This window comes from Microcaecilia unicolor, chromosome 5 (genome assembly GCF_901765095.1).
Source record: "Microcaecilia unicolor chromosome 5, aMicUni1.1, whole genome shotgun sequence".
NCBI lineage: Eukaryota > Metazoa > Chordata > Amphibia > Gymnophiona > Siphonopidae > Microcaecilia > Microcaecilia unicolor.
The window spans coordinates 312,506,386-312,527,178 of NC_044035.1; the positions used below are offsets into that span (position 1 = coordinate 312,506,386).

Below are 20,793 nucleotides of genomic sequence, written 5' to 3' on the forward strand. Positions count from 1 at the left end.
CCAGCCTGAGCCCCACCCCTCTGACTAAGCCTCTGACATTGCTGGTTAGCAATAGCTTCTGTAAAGTGGCTAAACTGCAACCTCAGTGAGGGACGGTTCCTAGGGACACCTGTGACTATTCCATTCACTCCTTCACAGGGTCTATTTACTAACCTGTGCTAAAATTAAACATTTTAATACAAACTAAAATGATACACTTTAATGCAAATTATTTTCTTGTGGCATTTACTAAACTATGGTAACTAGTACTGCAGTTTAGTCAATTTTACATGTGTGCTACCAGCTCCACTGGGCTACAATTTGGCAGCAAGCCCCCAAGTGACTTCCCTTCCACCTGCAGATAAAAATTCCACAGTCTAACTCTCCTCACAGAATAGAGATCATCTCAGCCCTCTTGCTCTGGCACATCAGCCTCTACCCCAACCCAGGAAGACCTGCCCCTAACCTCCCCTTAAAATACAAAGAAAGAAATGCTCCCTACACTATCCCCAAGTTCCTCCTGATTTTCCTGTTATCAGCAGAAGCCCCCAACTTATAATGTGGTAAGAGTGATTCCCAAGGGCTCTTGCCTCCTCAGTGACATAATTCAAAATGTTGCCAGACCTGGGGCTCCATTTTTCCCTGCACATGCCAAATATATGGGGCTTGCTGCCTCTTTGGAGACTGGGGGAGGAGTGTGGGCCTGAGAGCACTGACAGCGTGTTAGTCTGCTGATGCTTTTGGGGAAAAGTTAATTAAAGTTAAATTTATAATTATATATTATATCTTTCCTACATCTCCCTCTCACCCAGACCTTAGTGGTCTTCAGTCATATCTTCGTGCTGTTTCTGGTTAGCTTTCTGACAATCATCTGGTTTTGAACACTTGTTGGGTTTCGGGTCCTTTTACTCCTCCTTCACTAGTCCCAGTGCTGTTTAACTCTCCTGTACCTACTGTTAATTCATTTAAATACCTTGGTGTTCTCATTGATTCAGCTCTTTCTTTTCTTCCCACAAATCTCCTCTGTTCTTCAGGATGTTTTTTTCTCTCTTAGGTGTCTCTGGTCTATTTCCAAATTTCTTGAGCCTTCTTTTTACATACTTTGATCCATGCTTTTGTGATTTCCCACCCTGACTATGCTAACGTAATCTATGCTGGTCTACCTTCTTACAACTTTGCCATTTACAGACTCTGCAGAATGATGCCGTCCGTCTTCTGTAATGTTCATAGGTCTGACTCTGTCACCCCTCTTTTGTCATCCCTCCAATGACTTCCAATCAAATTTTGGCCTTGGTTTAAAATTCTCTGCCTTGCCCATAAAACTCTTCATTGTGTTTCTCCAGACTATCTTTCCTCTCTTATTATTCCTTATACACCTTCACGTGCTCTCTGTTCACTTGACTCCCATTGTCTGGTTTTACCTTCACCAAAACAGACTCACTATGAATCTGCTCATTACTTTGCATTTTACTTTCTGGCACCAAAATTATGGAATGATCTCCCTCCTATCCTTCGCTCTGAATTGTCTTTTTCACTTTTTAAAGTCCTTTTGAAAACTCAATTTGCCACTCTTGTGATTGGTTTTTCAATTCCAGCATGTTAGACCTGGGTATCGGTCATCAGTTACCTGCTCAGTTGGACTGTCAAATTTATTTATTTGTTTGTTTGCTCTTGTATGAATGAATCTGTCCTATCAAATTATGGAGTTCCTTTTGGTTTTAATAATATTTTTATTATGAACTGCTGCGATCATTTTCTAGAAGCGGTGGTATATTAAATGTTTATTAACCACAATAAATGTAAACATACTTTGCAATTAATTTAACAAGAATTAAAAACAGATCACAAGGTTTATTGCCATTCACATTACGTACTGTTTAGTATGAATAAACTGCTTTGCATTGTGACAGACTAAGGGGTCCTTTTATTAAGCTGCGGGAAAAAGGGTCCTGTGCTGACAGTGGGGGCCATTTTTCCCACATTCCAGGGCCCTTTTTCCCGCAGCCAGTAAAATCTGAAAAAAAATGGCCATGCAGTGAGATAACTCTCACCATGTGGCCATATGGCGGGGAGCCCTTACCGCCATCCAGTGAGGTGTTGATAAGGGTTCTGGTGCTAACCTGGCTGTAACCGAGCAGTGTGTGGCAATCCCGATTACCGCCGCACTAGCCATTCTCAGGAGAGTTTCTTTTTCTCCCAGAAATGGCGTGTGCATGGGGCAGGACTGTCATTGGTGGCCTCATTGGGCTGGTGCTAGTCCCGAAAGAGCGAGCGGTAAGCCTGCATTGGGCTTACCGCCGCTCTGTAAAAGGACCCCTAATCTTTTTCATGTGTTGAATTTTTTTTTTTGCAGTATTAGCAAAGTTTGGCATCTAACTTGTGTGACTGATTTCTCTTTTGGTATTTCATAGTCTCTTTTTTTCACTTGCTTTTGATGTACACCTCGGTTTTCGTTGACTTCAGTTATCGTCGGTTTTGGTTTTCATTGATTTTTTCAGTGAAAAATTTGTTGGTTGCCTCAGTTTTCTCTGCTAATTTTGCAAAAACAAAGGGCAACCCACGCATTCTCTTGCTCATTGGATTTACATTGGTTCATATTGAAATAATTGCCTCGGTTTTCGTCTCTTTCGGTTTTCATTGATTGTTTTCGGACGGATTATCAACGAAAACCGAGGTATCACTGTATGTGGTTATTTGTCACATGATCAAATTGATATATTTATAATAGTTTGGTTAATTTCTTTTTATTTAACAGGAAGAAGTGAAAAATGAAATAAATATCATGAACCAGTTAAACCATGTGAATCTGATCCAGCTTTTTGATGCATTTGAGTGCAAGAACAACATCACCTTGATTGTGGAGTAGTAGGTTCAACTACTAGCTTATTAAGAATGCACTTTATTAATGGAGACAGGAGTATCTTGGGCACCAGGGCTTATTTTCTTGAGTAGTGGTGATGATAATGTATGGGAAACTGTAAGGTTGGAGAAAGTTGGCAGTCAGAAATATTTTTTAAATGTTTGGATGATATAAGGGGCCTTTTACTAAGCTGCGGTAAAAAGTGGCCTGCGGTAGTGTGGGTGTATGTTTTTGGCATGTGCCGGGCTATTTTTTACCGTGTCTGGGAAAAAGGGCATTTTTTAAAAAATGGGTATGTGCTAAAATTAAAACTAGTGAGCGCCTATTTATGGCCTGAGCCCTTACCACCACCCATTGATCTAGCGGTAAGGGCTCACACACTACATTCAGTGCATGCCCACTGCTGACTACCGCTGGAAACACTGTGCATTGTAGAAAATTAAAAAATCATTTCTACCACCAGAATGTGTGTGTGCCAAATCCAAAATTATCATCCGGGGGGGGGGGGGGGGGGGGTACACTAGCATGGCAGTAGTGTCATTTTGGCACACACTACACGTTCGTTGGGCCCTACCACAGCTTAGTAAAAGGGCTCCATACTGTCCTACTGTGCAGCTTCTATCCATAGACTCCACTCCCAAACTCATCCAAAGAAAATAAGTATGAGTTTTTGCCACATTAATAGAAAACTCAATGAGCTCTGGGGCAAGTGCTTCAAACTGGCCAAGAAACTAACCCTACTTCACCCTCCCATAATGAAGTAAACTCAAAACAAAATAGTAATACAATATCAAATGTACAATTCAATTAAAAATGCTAACAAAAACAAATCAAAATACTAGACCATGTAAATTAAATACATAAAGTTAACCCTAGCTTCATACTTACAGAAAACAGAATAACACAAAATTCCATCACCTGTCTTCTCAGTTGGTTCCAAATGAGCGAACCAAAGAGTCTTGGTTCACTCCTTTGGTGGTGATATGCCTACTTACTGTAGAAATATGTGAGCATCTGTACAGTACAGATATTTTTTTCAATAAAGCTAATATGAAAAATGGTCCAGTCTTCTGAGATTTTCAGTTACTGCCACCCTTTGCTATCTATTGTGCACTACGGGCCTCTTTTACAAATGCTTTGTGTGTTTTAATCAAGTTAGTTTACGCTATCTGTTGCCACAGCCAATTATATTCCTATGGGTATGGCAGCAGACCAGACAGACTAACACCCGTTAGTGCATAATAAGAAGTATCAAAAGATGCCCTGGATTTAGAAAACCTCATTGGACCACAGACTCTTCACTTCACTTATAAGGGTCCTAATGTTGTGTCTTCATGTGGCCTAGTTGGAGGTATTTGTCACAAGGACTTAAAACTTTATAAATGCTGTTGTACCTGTGGGGTACTTTAGAAGCTCTATGATTTCCACGTTGAAATGCTGACATTTATATAGAAACAGAGAAACATGATGGCAGATAAAGGCCATATGGCCCATCCATTCTGCCCATCCTCTTTAACCCCTAACTCTTCCTTTTCCTAAGCGATCCCACATGCTTATCCCAGGCCTTTTTAAATTCTGACACAGTCCTCGACTCCATAACATCCACCGGGAGGCCATTCCACACCTCCACCACCCTTTCCGTGAAATAATACTTTCTTACATTACTCCTAAGCCTATTCCCTCTTAACTTCATCGTATGCCCCCTCGTTCCAGAGCTCTCCTTCAGATGAAAAAGGCTCACTTCCTGTACATGTGTATGTCATTTACACATTTAAAATCTCATTTTAGAAAGCCACTATATGCATGCGGAAATCCATACTACATAGAGATTTCAAGGGGATATGGTTTGGATGGGGCCTGGATGGGACTAAAATCTACATATGAATATCCCATTTCACAAAAGGAACGACTGTATAGGGACAGGGCCGTGCCAAGGGTGATGACCCCCTGCAGAGGATCAGTTGGCGCCCCCCCGCAGACGAACAGTTGGCGTGCACACGCCCCCTCCCCCCCGTGAAGGTGATCGCTGCCCTCCCATCCACTCTCCTCTCTCCCCTGCCCTCCTGCTCCCATGTCCCAACTGCCCGCCCTCTTCTCCCCCCCCCCAAGATCCCTTTTAAATTTACCTCCGGCCGGCAGCGAAGGCGCAGCGTCAGTGAAGGAGGCGGCGCTCCCGACGTCTCTACTAGTCTTCCCTTCGCTCAATGTCCCGCCTTTTTCTGACATCATTTCCTTGTCGGGAGCGCCGCCTCATTCACTGACGCTGCGCCTTCGCTGCCGGACGGAGGTAAATTTAAAAGGGATCTTGTTGGGGGGGGGGGAGAAGAGGGCGGGCAGTTGGGACATGGGAGAGGGCGAGGTAAGCATGGCGCGGCGGGGCGCCCCCCAGAGGACGGCGCCCTCCTGCCGTGCGTACCTCACTTACCGTGTTGGCACGGCCCTGTATAGGGAAAAAGTTCCACATCAGGTTTTACACCTGCTGAATGGTGGCTAGGGTTTCACATGAGTGATTAAGGGAGTCATTCTCCTGCATCCCATGTAATTTTTCCTCACTTCCCAAATGAATTCATGTTAAAATTGTGGCCTCACTACTTAATTGGCAGTACTTATATTTTATTTATTGGGATTTATTAACCGCCTTTATGAGGAGATTCACCTTAGATGGTATACAGCAGGTACAGTTTAACATAAAGCTTACAATTTCGTTAACAGCATAACAATAGTAAAAATGGCCAAATATAAACATGAATACAATATGGGGCCCTTTTACAAAGGTGCGTAAGGGCCAACGCATGTGTAGCGCACATCAAATTGGCATTACCACCTGGCTAGCGTGTGTGCCTGGCGGTAAATTCCGAGTGTGGTGCACGCCGAAAACCCATGGAAGAAAATAATTTTCTACTACGGGGGTGTTCCCAGCTGAAATCAGCAGTTGGCGTGTGCTGGATGGTTACCGTGTAGGTAATGCGTGAGCCCTTAAGGGCTCAGGCCATCAATAGACGCACTGGTTTAAATTTTGCTGCACGTTCATTTCCCGACCCCAAACTATCCCCTTTTTTCCAGACATGGTGGAGAAATGGTCCAGCCAGTGTCCAATACAAACACCCACACTACTGCAGGCCACTTTTTGACAAGTCTTTGTAAAAGGGCCCCTAAATGAGGAAAACTTGAGAGCAGCAAACTAACACTTGACAATAGGACTACCATGAAGCAGGATTTAAAAATATACACATTTAACAACACTGAAATTCAAATAACAGAGATATAATGTGATGTCAGCATACTACTAATGAAACATCTAATCAGCATGCATTAGAACATTTAAATCACATAGATATGACGTTAATGCTTTTCTACAACACAGCCGAGGAGCCAAGTGCAGATATGTAGATGTGAACAAGATGGGTGGTACATAAGTACATAAGTAATGCCACACTGGGAAAAGACCAAGGGTCCATTGAGCCCAGCATCCTGTCCAAGACAGCGGCCAATCCAGGCCAAGGGCACCTGGCAAGCTTCCCAAACGTACAAACATTCTATACATGTTATTCCTGGAATTGTGGATTTTTCCCAAGTCCATTTAGTAGCGGTTTATAGACTTGTCTTTAGGAAACCGTCTAATCCCTTTTTAAACTCTGCCAAGCTAACCGCCTTCACCACGTTCTCCGGCAACAAATTCCAGAGTTTAATTACGCGTTGGCTGAAGAAAATTTTTCTCTGATTTGTTTTAAATTTACTACACTGTAGTTTCATCGCATGCCCCCTACTCCTAGTATTTTTGGAGAGCATGAACAGACGCTTCACATCCACCTGTTTCACTCCACTCATTATTTTGTATACCTCTATCATGTCGATTCGAGCAGTGCTGGGAAATACACATGTGCAGATCCTTTTCTAAAATACCACCAGAACCGAGCATGTTCTAACCTACATGCCTCAATTGCAATCTCTACGATCTGTGTAAAATGGTGCTTCACATATTTTATTTTATTTATTTACAAACATTTATAGTCTGCTAAACCAGATCACTTTGTACTACAGCCTATGTTCCTTTCTCTATCCCCCAGTGCCATAACCTCAGCAAATGCATGTTCAAAATTACTCTGCAACCCTATCACAAAAAAAAAAAAGGGAAGAAGAAAAAATAAGCAGAGAAGCCAACTTGAAAGCAGGACAGCATTTAGCCGGGACATGTCCCAAGAACTGCAATTTAAATTGCTTGCAACCAAATCATGTTGGCATGTGAGCTGTCTCTGTTTCTTTCTAAAAGAAGCAATGCAAGGCTTTCTTCCAGGCTGTTCTGGAAACTTGCCAGACCATCAAAGTTCTGCGTTCTAACAATTATTGATGCTGCAGTAGAAAACAAGTCTCTATTTCCAAGAAACACTGGATTATCTTGTAATGACTTTTTTTTAAGTTAATTAATATGGACAAATTGGACTTTGGCAAGCTTCCTCAAATTCTGGTGGATACCTACCTATTCTTCTTTGCTGTCTATATTCTTTCCCTCGTTGAAGATTGAGTGGCATTCTCCAAAATATTGAGGGGTCCTTTTACTAAGCTACGTGAGCGCCTACCGCGCCCAATGTGCATCAGTTCAGACTTACTGCCTGGCTCACACGTGGACCAGGCTGTAATTTCATTTTTTATGCATGCCAGAAAATATATTTTATTTTCCTGCGTGTGGTGAAAACTGAGCAGTAATCGGCATTGTACGGGCGTTGACGATTATCGCCTGGATAATGCGTGAGACCTTACCGCTAAGTGAATGGGTGGTTGTGAAGTCTCAGACTCAAAATTGATGCACACCAATTTTTATTTTGCCGCACATCCATTTTCGGCAAAAAAGTCCTTTTTTACAGGCGCGCTGAAAAATGGATCTGCGCATGTCCAAAGCATGAGCCTACACTACTGCAGCCCATTTTCAGCACACCTTAGTAAAAGGACCCCTGACTTAATTGTTGACAAAATTACTCCATCTGGAACATTCTGTAAATATTTCAAATAAGACTTATATTCAGTCAAAGAATCAAACTAGTAATGTGCAGGGTCAGACTTACAATTCACATGCCTATCTGCACTACTCCCCAATACAATCTGCTGTTCTTTTGATGCAATCCTTTCTTCACTCTCCGTTCCACTAATGAGAAGTGAGAAGAGCTTTTTGACTTGCTATGCCTCCTCCTATACCAGTTTCAATCTGAAGTCTGAATACACAGTGGTGGTGCGCCTGTGAGAATGTGGAGCCTCATGAGGGTCAAACATCAGACTGAAGCAAGCAGAGAAAGAGGCAAATGCCAGGAAGAAGCTCTGCTTTCTTCCTGCTGGAGAGAAGGAAGGGAAGGGAGATGATTGGTTTGTTGAGAGGGTGGGAGAAGGATGATCGCGCTAACTTGATGCCTGAGTTCAAGGTTCCACAAATTTATCAGAAATTCCCATTTAATACTCCATGTGAATTTGTTTATAATTTTAAAAATAAGCTTATCTACCCATTTTTAACCTATGCCACCCCTAATGTGAAATATGGTCTTTCTTGTGTGGCAAATGGGTAATCTTATATCTTGGCTGTATTTTTTTTGGCCACAGGGATTAGCCGATCTGGTCTTGTCCCATGAAGAAAACTGAGATGTGCAGCTGTACACTGCCCTCTTAAATAGCTTGAATTAGTCTTCTACAGTTAAAACTACACTCTTCCATGTACTATTCATAAGTTTTCAAAGAAGGGGCCTAGAAATTTTGAACTTGGGAACAGGGCAACTTGGACATTTTGGGGGCTTGGTACCCTGTTGTCTTAAGATTTTTGATCCAAAAGAAAAGAGAAGCACAACAATGCAGGGAACGAGAAAAAAAAAAGCAGCCAAAGGAACCAGCCAGTGGCTGAAAAGCCAATTGAAGTTTATTGAAAGCAACCTTCAGTAAAACAAAGTGCTTATATGGTCTTATCATTCATTAGTAAAAGCCCAACATGTTTTGCCAACAAACTGCCTGCATCAGGGTCATGCTCAATCTTTTATCATAAGGACATATATCACAACTTAAAACATGACACTTAGGTGTACAGGTGGCTGCCACTGGACTCCTCAAGACTGGTATCTGTAAGAGCCAATATAATGACAAAGCAGCACACAGGCTACAATGTATTTAAACCAATGGCAAAAATATTAAGAAGTAGGTACTTCAGAATATAGGAAATAAGGGAAGAAGAACCTTAATAGTCTGGTGCATTACCTGTTGGTTTAAATACTTTGTAACCTGTGTGCCACTTTATGCATGTGGTGGGTCTTGGCAGATACTGATCCCAATTGCTGTTAAAACCTAGGGGACTCCTTGCCCTTATCTCAGTTCTTAGGTTTCATAGCCCAAGGTAAGTTCAAGGTAATAAATAGTCAACAGAAGCCTATTAAGAAGGCTAAGGAGCAAACGGGTATTTAAATGGTTATAACCTATTTGCTCTTTATAGTAAAGGATTTTAGCTTCTACAATCTTTTTCTTATAATCCCTGATAGTCTTCCTCTAAAGCATTTTGTTCTCATCAGATTTTTGTCTGGACCACTTTCTCTCTAATTTTTTACACTGCCTTTTCAGGAGGAGAATATCTTGATTCTACCAGGGTGACACCCTATGGGTGAGTTTGGGCAAACCTTTGATAGAAGTCATACTATCCAGGGTAGAACTAAATAACTCATCCCACTTACACAAGAAATCCTCGCTGCCTGCGTCTGGAAGCTGTGAACTATCAAAGATTCCAAACCAGAATTTTACAGGATCAATTCTGCCTCTCGATTTAAAAGGAGGAGAGGTGACAGTGGACTAAAAAGATCTAGTAGTTTCCTTCCAGTAAAGAGCAAACTCCAGAGTCTTATGGTCTGACAAAGGGACATGGCACCAGGATGGGTCATCTAGATAGAAATTCTCAATATGTACAGTTCTATAAGCCAGCAGATCCAGCAGATGACTCCTAATGTGGGAGGATTGGGAATGTGGCAGAAGGAATCACCAGGAGGCGAGAAAATCAAGCAAGTTCTTTGTGTTAACATCCCTAGGGTTATCAAGATGCAAATTAATATCTCCTACTAATAAAACATTAGCAAACTTGATAGAGCAACTTCATTATTATGCAAGCTGCACTGGCTGCCCATTAAAGCCAGGATTATTTTTAAATTATGTGTTTTTGTCTTAATAAAGTTGTTGCAGTTCATCTACTTCTGTTCAGGCCTGTTACCTATTTCTCTGCTTCTTGTTGACCCTTGAGTGAACAATATGCCCTTACTTCTTCAGTTTTAGATTATATTGGAGAAAGATGGTTCCACAGGAGAGCCGCGAGGAGTAGGTTGCAGTAGTCTAAGTGCTTTAGATGTGCATATATAAAGAGAGAGAGGCATCAAAAATGACCCCCAGATTACAAGCCAAGAGAACTGGAAGGATGAGAGTGTAATCACAAAAACAGAAAAAAATGGAAAAGGGGAAGTGAGTTTAGGGGGAACGATAAGGAGGTCCAAATTTTAAGTTAAATGTTCCTTATGTCAGGCATATACCTGACAAGAGTTTGCAATTTGGGCCAATCTGGTGGTTCAGTGGCAGTGCTGTGCATTGCCATGTGGAAGACCTGGATTAGATTTCTGTGCCTGGCTGATGCTACTTGGACTGGCTGGAACTGTGGAAGCAATGCTCCCGGACCCTTGAGGGATGGAGTCTCAAGTCATTCCCTACTTAGGACTAGGTTCAGTACATGGTATCCAAATTTAGGTGCTGAAGAAGATGCACGCTGAACGCTATCTATAAAAGGTGCTCTGAGTTGGGCTTGGGCACCATTCATTGAATAGTGTGTAGTGCCGGGATCCATAACCAACTGTAGGCATGAGGATTTACACCTACTGAAACCTGGTATAAGTCCTGACATGTAAATTAGGCATAGATCCCTCGAATTCTATAAGACTTTGTACATTTTGGTGAATGTATCTGGCCTACCCATGCCCCCCATGGCCTTGCCCTCTTTCCAGTTACATGCTAAAAGATTTGTGCATACATTTTACTAGAATAGTGTTTAGCAAGATGTGAGTGCAAATCCAAGTTGTTGCCAATTAACACCAATAATTGTTAGCACCCAATTACTGGCACTAATTGGCTCGTTACTCAAATTGTGCACGCAAATTGGGTGTATGCCCAAATTTGCACATGCAACTTTGGGCACTATTTAAAGAATCCAGGATCTAATGGCTAGACTTGGGGTCATATATACTTGCTCTGTAGCTGAAGGTTAAGAACTGCTAAAACAGTGAAAGGGTGGGATAAGAGAGGAGGCTATAAAAATGGAGAATAAAATCCAAGTGCCTGCTTGTGAATGAAGGTTCATAGTCTGGCATATAGTAGTGGTTGATTCTGTTGGAAATGGGTCCTAAAAGTAGAGGAAACAAAGAGGAGTCCTCAACCCATTCTTTAGGACACAGCCAGCCAGGTTTTCAGGATATCTGCAATGACTATGCATGAGATGAATTTGCATGCACTGCCTCCATTGTATGCAAATCTATCTCATGCATATTCATTGTAGGTAACCTGAAAACGTACTACTATTACTTATCATTTCTATAGCGCTACTAGACATACGGAGCGCTGTACACTGGACATAAAGAGACAGTCCCTTCTCGACAGAGCTTACAATCTAATTAGGACAAACAGGACAAGTAAGAGCTAAGGGAATTACTAAGATGGGAATGATAAAACATGGGTACTGAACAAGTGAGTAAGGGTTAGGAGTTAAAAGCAGCATCAGAAAGGTAGACTTTTAGCCTAGATTTGAAGACGGCCAGAGATGGAGCTTGACGTACCGGCTCAGGAAGTCTATTCCAGGCATATGGTGCAGCAAGATAAAAGGAACAGTCTGGAGTTAGCGGTGGAGGAGAAGGGTGCAGATAAGAGAGATTTACCTAGCTGGGTGTATCCCAAGGACTGGATTGAGATCCACTAATCTAAACTCAAGCCCTAAGTATTTGCAGAGCTCAGAAAAGTCAGTTTTCCTCTGCCTTATGGAACTGAACTTTCTTGGTGCTGTATTGGGATGGAGTAGCTATATAGCCATTTCCCTAGCAGTTCTCATACACTGGTATCTACAGAATAAAAATGTGTGCATCTGCATTTTCTTCTCTTTCTCACATTACAGTGTTGACGGCGGGGAATTGTTTGATCGAATCACAGATGAAAACTACAACCTAACTGAATTGGATGCCATTCTGTTTACAAAGCAAATATGTGAAGGAGTTTATTACTTGCATCAACAGTATATTCTTCATTTAGACCTTAAGGTCAGTTATGATGCCTCCCTGCTCTTTAGCCATATTGTTTTATGTGTTCTGATGATGTTCATGTTGTCCATCTCATCACTAATGCTCTCAAAAAATGGATGATGGAAAGAGTTATTTCAGGCAGGAAGATCTTTGAAAAGCATTAGGAAGAAGCTATTTAATTGTGGAGCACTTCAATTTCAAAACCAACAAACCATGATTTTATTTTGAAAATTGTCCAGGATATAATTTTAGAGATGTTCTAAAGGGTTTAACTGAGGGGGGGGGGGGGGGGGGGGGGGGGGGGTTAAACCTCACTGAGAGAGTCAGCTGCCAATATTTAATGGCATTTAACCACTTAATGCTGCTGAATATCTCCACCAATTGGTTGTCCTCTAATTAGCTAGGTTGAATGCAGAATTAGGGCAGAGCTGTCCTAATGTTATGCAGCAAGTTAACTGGTGTCAGGCCTCTTAAGACCTAATATCTGTAAAGCCTTAAAATTCTGGAGTATAACCTCGGCACACCAGCACACACTTGAAATCTGTTTATTTTCTGAAATTTCCTTTATTGAATAAATATAGATAGTTTCCTCACAGTCAGGTGTTCAGAAGTGTTGCCCCAAGGCAACAGAGACTCCGTAATTCTGAGAGCTGTATCAGTGGTTAGAGGTAGAAATCTGAAGAAAGGCAGCCTTATTGCAGAGGTGAGAAAATAGTTAGACGCCAGTAGTTCAGAGCTGGGTGGCTGGAATGTGCAATATCTTATTAGAGAGATATTAATGAGGTAAAGAACGAGTTCATTACAAGGGGTTTAGCAGGACAAGTTCTGTCTGAAACAAGATGGAGAATGCCTCATGGAGAAGGAGAGGCAAAGAAGGGGCTCACACAGGCCCAGAGAGGAGGAGGTAAAGGGAACAATAGGGACAGAGCCTGCCATCAGGTAGCAGGGGTGGTCCCAGAGGGTAGCCCTCAATTGGAGGGAAAGGTCATACCTGGCTGACCTCTCAGGACAGAGATTCTTCCTGGTAATTCTTACTATCTCTGTCCTACGACCAGGAAATGATTGCAGGTAGACAAAGGAGCCAAGCTTGGCTGAGAAAGAGAAGAGGTCGTCACAGCAGAATAGACCAATAGTAACAATCCTTATACAGACAGTCAGGGGTGACTGCATTACATGTCAGACTACACACATTACACACAATGCATTGCTCATATATCTTTGCAGTGAGGACTGTAGCAGTAAAAATCCTTAGAAGTGAGAATAACAGTAAAGGAATTAAAAACATTTTAGGGTCACAATATAAACTAGTGTAAGGCTGTTGGAGGACAGAACAACTGGCACTGGTCTGAATATCAGCTGGTGCCCCATTAACTTCTGGGTCAGCTTACATACCTAGATATTCAATGCTGGGAGATGTGCATTCCCTGGCATTGAGTATCTGGGGTTAGGTCAGCTTGCGGCTGGAAGTGGCTTGTAAGCCACTTACCACTGTGGACTGAATATCAATTCTTTAGAGATTTTCTTTGTTTGAAAAAGGGATTAAACTTTTCTTTCAGTTTGTTCCTATCAGTGTCATATTTATTATACAATAACAATTATTAGTGCCTATGTCCTACTTCTATGCTGTTGACAAATATACCTTTTCATCCGTTGCAGCCAGAAAATATATTATGTGTAAACCGTACTGGAAATCAAATTAAAATTATTGACTTTGGGCTGGCCAGAAGGTAAGACAGATTAATAATGAACCGTTCAGAAGAGTTTTCTTCAGAGAGCTGTTGTAATTTTAGGAGAATGATCACAGATACTGAAACAAATATATATTTAACTGCAAACACTTCAATAATGTACATAGATTGTAATTCTATTAACTCAATAATTTAAAGAGATATTGAACATAAACTTATTAGACCAGATGATCCCTTCCTCAGATGCCACATAAAAACAGCTATACTGAGTCAGATCAAGGTCCATCAAACCCAGCATCGTGTATCCAATAATGACCAGTCTGGGTTGCAAGTACCTGGCAGATCCCAAAACGTAGATCTATTTTCCATAGCACTTTCCAGAGATGAGCAATTCTTTTCCCAAGTCTACTAAACTAATAAGTGTTTATGGACTTTTCCTCCAGGAACTTGTCTAATCAGCTTTAGAATCTCACTATGTTGGTCACCTTGATCACATCCATCAGCAACGGGTTCTACAACTTAATTATGTGCTTTATATAAAACCTTACTACTGCTTTTGCTGCTTCTACCTCATAGAGAGTTGCTATAAAACCTTCTACCCTCCATTTTATACATAAATTGTTTCACTCAGGGGCCCTTTTACTAAGCCGCGTAGGTGCCTATGCATGCCCAACGCGCATCAATTTGGAATTACCGCCTGGCTACCACGTGGCCTGGGTGGTAATTTCATTTTTTAGACGCGTCCACTACGTGCGCTTGAAAATAATTTTTATTTTTCGGTGCGTGGCGCTAACTGGGCGATAAAAGGCATTGTATGCGTGTAGACCATTACCGCCCGGTTAACGTGTGAGACCTTACTGCTAAGTCAGTGGGTGGTGGTAAGGTCTCAGACTCAAAATGGACGCGTGTCAATTTTCATCTTGCTGCACGTCCATTTTCGGCCAAAATATTAAAAAAGGCATTTTTTACAGGTGCGCTGAAAAATGGATCTGTGCTCATCCAAAACATGCGCCTACACTAGCGCAGGCCATTTTTCAGCGCACCTTAGTAAAAGGACCCCCTCAATTTTTCTCTGTATTTGAATTTTCTTTTATACATAAAAAGCAATATCTTCACTTGTGCTTAACGTTTGAGCAGATTGGATGTCTCCTGGTGGCCAGCGTTTCATAGTATCTCACTGCTGCCTCAGGGGGAAATGAACCATTCTGCTATGTGCTCTTTGGTTCAGCAACCCATAGCAGAATGGTTCATTTCCCTCTGAGGCAGCAGTGGAGAGGGAGGGAAAGGGAGAGATGCAGGACCCGTGAATGACTGTGGGGATGGGGTAGGGAAGGAGAAGAAGAGAAAGGGAGAGATGCAATATGCACAGAGGACTGTGGGGACTGCTCGATGCTGGCGGAAGCTATATTTTATACATATAGCACACGTGCTTTATATGCGTGGGTGCGTTATATGAATTTTTATGTTTACAAAGGCATGTCATTTGTTTGCAGTATATGCATGCAAGTTATATGCATGGGCACATTATATGGGTATAAATATGGTATTTAGTGCAACTGCCTACAGGTATAGTGGCACCAAATATACATATTAATTTAAATGCTGATGCTGACACACATCTGCCACTGTTGCTGAATATTGGACCAAAATTGTATTCTTTGAAATTCAGTTTTTGAGCGCATTATTTCCAATAAAATCTTTCCAGAGTGCTGTGTAATATCTGCAGGGACTCGTTCTCTGCTTTAAATTTTCCTCTGAATTTACTTTGTGAATGGACAAGACCTTGACGTACCTTTGCCCTCCCATAATGCACAGAAAAATTCTTGTCAGGCAGAGGCATCTAGGGAGAGGATACTCGTCTGGTGGGCTCTAGTTAAGTCTTTAACATTTGAACAAATTAGCAGATAAACTCCTTTTGTAAACAACATCTGTATCACTTTCATATGCTTCCATTTATACGCAGAAAGTTCATGTCTACTTTATGTGTTTTGAAAAGAAGTAAGCAGAAAACAGAGACCATAAGGTTTGACTTGGCTGGAAAGACAACTCACACTGCAAAAAATAACATTGTCAAGAGCATTAATTTTCTGTGCATTAGATACAACTGATTTAACAGCTTGTGAATTTACATACCATGACATTTCAGCTGAACCAGCCTTCTCACTTGTTTTCTAATGTAACTCAGCTGTGCTATTTAGCCCCAAACTTGGCTGGCAGTGCTGAGCTGATGTATTTCCATGCAGGCCTGCAGGTGCTGGCCAGGGTGATCGCTAAAGAGGGAGGAGGGGGAGGAAGTAATCACCAGCTGGATTTATGATGATTGCTAGCGGGCAAAAATCAGTTGCCTTTGAAAATAATCAGCTTTTCCCTGTGTCCTGTTCCTGTCACATCCAGATGGGTGGGATTTGCATTGACACAGTCCGTTTTTTTTTTTGAGCAAGCAGCCTTGGGTTAACAGACCAGCAAGGCTTTGTGTTTCTTAATATCAACAGGATTTTACAGATGGAGAAGTAGGTTTGGTGTCCTCTTCTTTTCTTTAAGAATGTCTTCAGTCTAGCTCTGTATCTTGTAGTGGTGCAGTGTGGCTGAAGAACTAGCATTGCTGTATGCTCGATGAGGTCCAACTACCTTAATTTACTGACTTGCACACAAACACAACATTCCTTGGGCGGCAGAAAGGGCAGGGAAAGTTATGACCCTAACAGTGGTATGGCCACATCAACCTTCTAAAAAGGCATTGTAGTCATTTGCTTGAGTGACTGTGTTTAAAATACAAGATTCAATGAGCATAGTGAGGGTCAGATGTTCTGGACAGAGAGTTAGGTCAGCATTGGCATTCTACAGGAAAATGAGCCCATTGGAGGGGTGCTTGAAGCAGTGAGTATCTGATTGTCTCCATATACAAGTTTGCCCAGGAAAATTTGACAGAAACCGAAGGTCCCCGATATACTCCAGATCTTGAACTGAACCTTGTTGTAACTTGTATTATGCCGAGACTCACTGTTGCTGCTAGTATCTTTTCCTGGTTTTTCCTGATGAAGGCACAGGCCCAAACACGGACCGTGTACAGTCCATGCTCCAGCAATTGTTGAGTCCACACTCCAGTGATTGTTTGTCATATGAGATACTTATAATAAAGACTCATCAATTCTTCGTTTCATTGCCTTGGTCTTTCCCAGCCCTTGACCTTGCTGCCTTTTGTGGGATTGTTTGTCTTTTCTTCTTTTTTTGGGCCCCTTCAACAGGGACCATAGCAGGGCAAACTTCTCTGGTCTTTAATTCAGGGGCTCTGCTGGTATAACGCAGTTACATAGTAAGGGGTATGTTTACTAAGGTGTGTTAGTGTTTCTAACGCATCTTTAAAGTTAAGGCACATTAAACGCTAACGCGCCTATACATTTCTATGGGTGCATTAGCATTTAGTGTGTGTAAACCATTTACATGTGTTAAAAACGTTAACGCACCTATAGCGCACTTTAGTAAACAGTAAACATAGGCGTAATTGATAGCAGATAAAGACCTGAATGGTCCATCCAGTCTGCCCAACTGTCATACTCATTATCAATTCATGATTAAATCAACAATGAATGTGATGCAAAATACTTGATCATGGCCTTTCTTTGGCATTTCTGGGACATAGACCATAGAAGTCCACCCAGCCCTGTCCTTACGTTCCAAATACTGGAGTTGATGTTGAAGCCCACTCCAGCCTATTCATCTTGTCATTTGCGGGACACAGACCGTAAAAATCTGTCCAGCACTGTCCTCAGGTTCCAGCCACTGAAGTTGCTGTCAAAACCCTTTCCAGTCCATCCTAAACTGGATTGCCATATACTGGACACAGACCATACAAGTCTGCCCAGCAATGGCCCTAGTTCATCACAGCCGGAGTTGCCATTGAAGCGTCACTCGACACATCCACACACATGCAGCCATTTAAGTGTAGGTAATGTTTGTGTTTTGATGCACTATGCACTCATTATAGCACGTTTAAACATTTATTTCTTTGCTTGCCTATAAAGTCACATTTGCACTTATTTATCACTTTCTGATATTGCACACTATGCACTTTTCAATACACTATTTTAAAATATATTTTAATACAGACTTTATTCACGGTGTCATTTTTATTATTTTTATTATATTCATCATTTACTCTTTTCATTTTTTCATTATTAGAATTTATCAATTACACTTTATTTATTTTTATTATTTCATTCATTTTATAGTTAAAACCCCTGAGGAAGGCTTACCGCTGAAACACGGCCTGTGTTGGGTCAGAATTGTTCAAGCTAGAAAATAAAAACCTTTTATGATTTGGAAGATATTGGACTTCTGGTTTTCTTAGAACTTTTTGATACCTTCCACTCTGTTCATAGGATTTTTAAAATACCATGCCTTTTCTAATTGGAGATCCTCTGTCTTTATTCCACACCATTTTGAATTGTCACCATTTTTTTGTCTGTACCACCTCCCTTGGGAGGGACTTCCATGCTTCAACCACCCTCTCTTGTGGAGATGCTCAAAACTCCTGCTCTGTACTAAACAGTGCTGGAAAAATACTGCCACAACAGCATAGGGAAGGAATTCCCTAATGCTCAACGCTAAGGACATGCAAATTTAGGCACGTTGTTAGCAGTGAGCATTAGGGACAAATGTGCTAAGATTATGCTTTGGCATGTGCTCAAGAGCTGTGTGTTAAGTACAGCTCTTAAGTTCATGCTTAGAACGCTGAGGGAAGAAGGAGGAAGATCTGCTTTATTGACTGTTGCTGCTTTCCAGGGATTTACATATGGATATATTTTTTCCTCTGCAGAGCAGGGCAGCCACAGGATCTGGGGGTCAGCAGATTGTCTACAGCTTGCCCGACAGTGTCAAGAGTTTTTGCACGTGGGGGTCAGAGCAGGGAAGCCACAGGATCTGGGGGTCAGCAAGCCATTCTTCTAACTTTCGCAGATCCTTTTTCATGTTTTCCACTTCCTCTGGGGTGTCCACTCTATTACAAATCTTGATATCATCTGCAAAAAAGGCAAACTTTACCTTTTAACCCTTTGGCAATGTCACTCACAACTATGTTGAACAGAATTGGCTGCAGCTCCAATCCATGAGGCACTCCACTACTCATCTTTCCTTCCTCTGATGGAATTCTATTACTACTACTACTACTACTTAACATTTCTAAAGCGCTACTAGGGTTATGCAGCGCTGTACAATTTACATAAAGGGACAGTCCCTGCTCAAAGAGCTTACAATCTAGTAGACAAGTGAACGGTCAAATTGGGGCAGTCTATTGATCACACCCTCTGGCATATGTCTGTCAACCAGGGTTTAATCCAGTTCACCATTTTGGGTCCTAACTTCAGCCTGTCAAGTTTATTCAAGAGCCTCCTATGAGGAAAAATGCCAAACGCTTTGCTGAAATCCAAGTAGATTACATCTAGCACATGTCCTCGATCCAGTTCTCTGGTTGCACAGTCAAAGAATTCAATCAAATTTGTTGAGCATGATTTACCTTTGGAAAAACCATGTTACCTTGGATCTTGTAACCCATTGTATTCCAGGAGATTCACTATCCTTTCCTTTATCAATGCTTCCATTACTTTTCCAATAATCGAAGTAAGGCTTACCAGCCTGTAGTTTCACACTTCTTCTCTGTCACCAATTTTTTTATCTATTCTCTGCTGCACTGGAGTAGAAATTTTGATCAACAAGGGTACAACCCTAACAGACCCAGAGGCGTAGCTAGGTGGGGTGCCAGGGGAGCGACCCCTCCCCCAAACTGACTTCAGACAGCAAAGGTGCCTATTTTTCAGGCAGTCCGTCTCAGCTACGCAGTGCGTGCGTGTGCCTATGTGGTGTACATGTATGCCTCTCTGCTCCCCCTGGCATCACAACCTAGCTACGCTTCTGAATTGACCTCTTTTTTTTTGCAGGCATTGTTACTGGAAAAAAATCTAAGGTAAGAAAAGGCAGCAGGGAATCAAATGACGCCAACAGATTTTGCGCTGCCATCTTGGCTCCTCCCCCTTCTCTGATTTTTTAAAAAATGTGCTGCTTAATAGCTACATTGCATGCCCTCTGGTCCTTGTACTTTAGGAAAGAGTAAACAAGTGATTCATATCTACCTGTTCCACTCCACTCAGTATTTTATAGACCTCTATCATATCTCCCCTTAGCCATCTCTTCTCCAAGCTGAAGAGATCTAGCCTTTTCAACTTTTCCTTACAATGAAGTCATCCCATCCCCTTTATCATTCTTGTCACCCTTTACTGTATGTTTTCTAATTCCACTATATCTTTTTTGAGATGTGGTAACCAGAATTGCACACAATATTGGAGAAGAGTACAGCATAATTTTTATGCTAGGAAACTCCCCAGTAATGTCTTCAAGTAAAAGCCAAATCATAGTTACAACCATTGTCTTTAATGGTCTGTTTAAATTCACTTTTTTAACTTCTGCAATATTAATAGGAATATCAATCAACACAGATTTAATAGCTTGCATAGATAAAGAATTCTGCCTGCGGCTTTTTGGGTATTTTAAACATCTTCTCTAAAGTTGTGATTCTCTACCAGTCTTCAAAATTTATAGCTAAAGCAACCCAGTCTGCTGTGCGTATATGAATAAATCCAGAATATTTTACATTAATCATTTAAATAGGGCTGATGGTTATTATTCACCGCAAGTGAACTTTCATCTTTGTGGCGCCTTCAATTAACTTCTACACTCTTACCCCCAAGTAGAGGATTATGCTAACACATGTCATTTCATCAAGAGGCTGACCGAATGTCAGTTTTGGTTTCAGAGTTGGCACCAAAACCGACCTGAAATCTGGGTTTGGGGTACTACTGAAAATACTAGTGCATTTTTGGTAGAAACCGCTGCGTACGTCTAGTAGCGCTATAGAAATGATAAGTAGTAGTAGTAGTAGTAACTCTTCTCCCCCAGCCATGATCACTCTCCTTCTCCCATCGGGCAGCCTGAT

General features: G+C 41.6%; 1 protein-coding gene across 1 annotated transcript in view; it reads left to right on the forward strand.

The window, feature by feature from the left end:
- MYLK3 (myosin light chain kinase 3) overlaps positions 1-20,793 on the forward strand; it is a 179,619-nt gene that overhangs the window by 133,452 nt on the left and 25,374 nt on the right. The window contains 3 exon segments of the mRNA XM_030205054.1: positions 2,735-2,844; positions 11,997-12,138; positions 13,777-13,847. Of these exon segments, the coding sequence (XP_030060914.1) occupies positions 2,735-2,844; positions 11,997-12,138; positions 13,777-13,847 (323 nt within the window).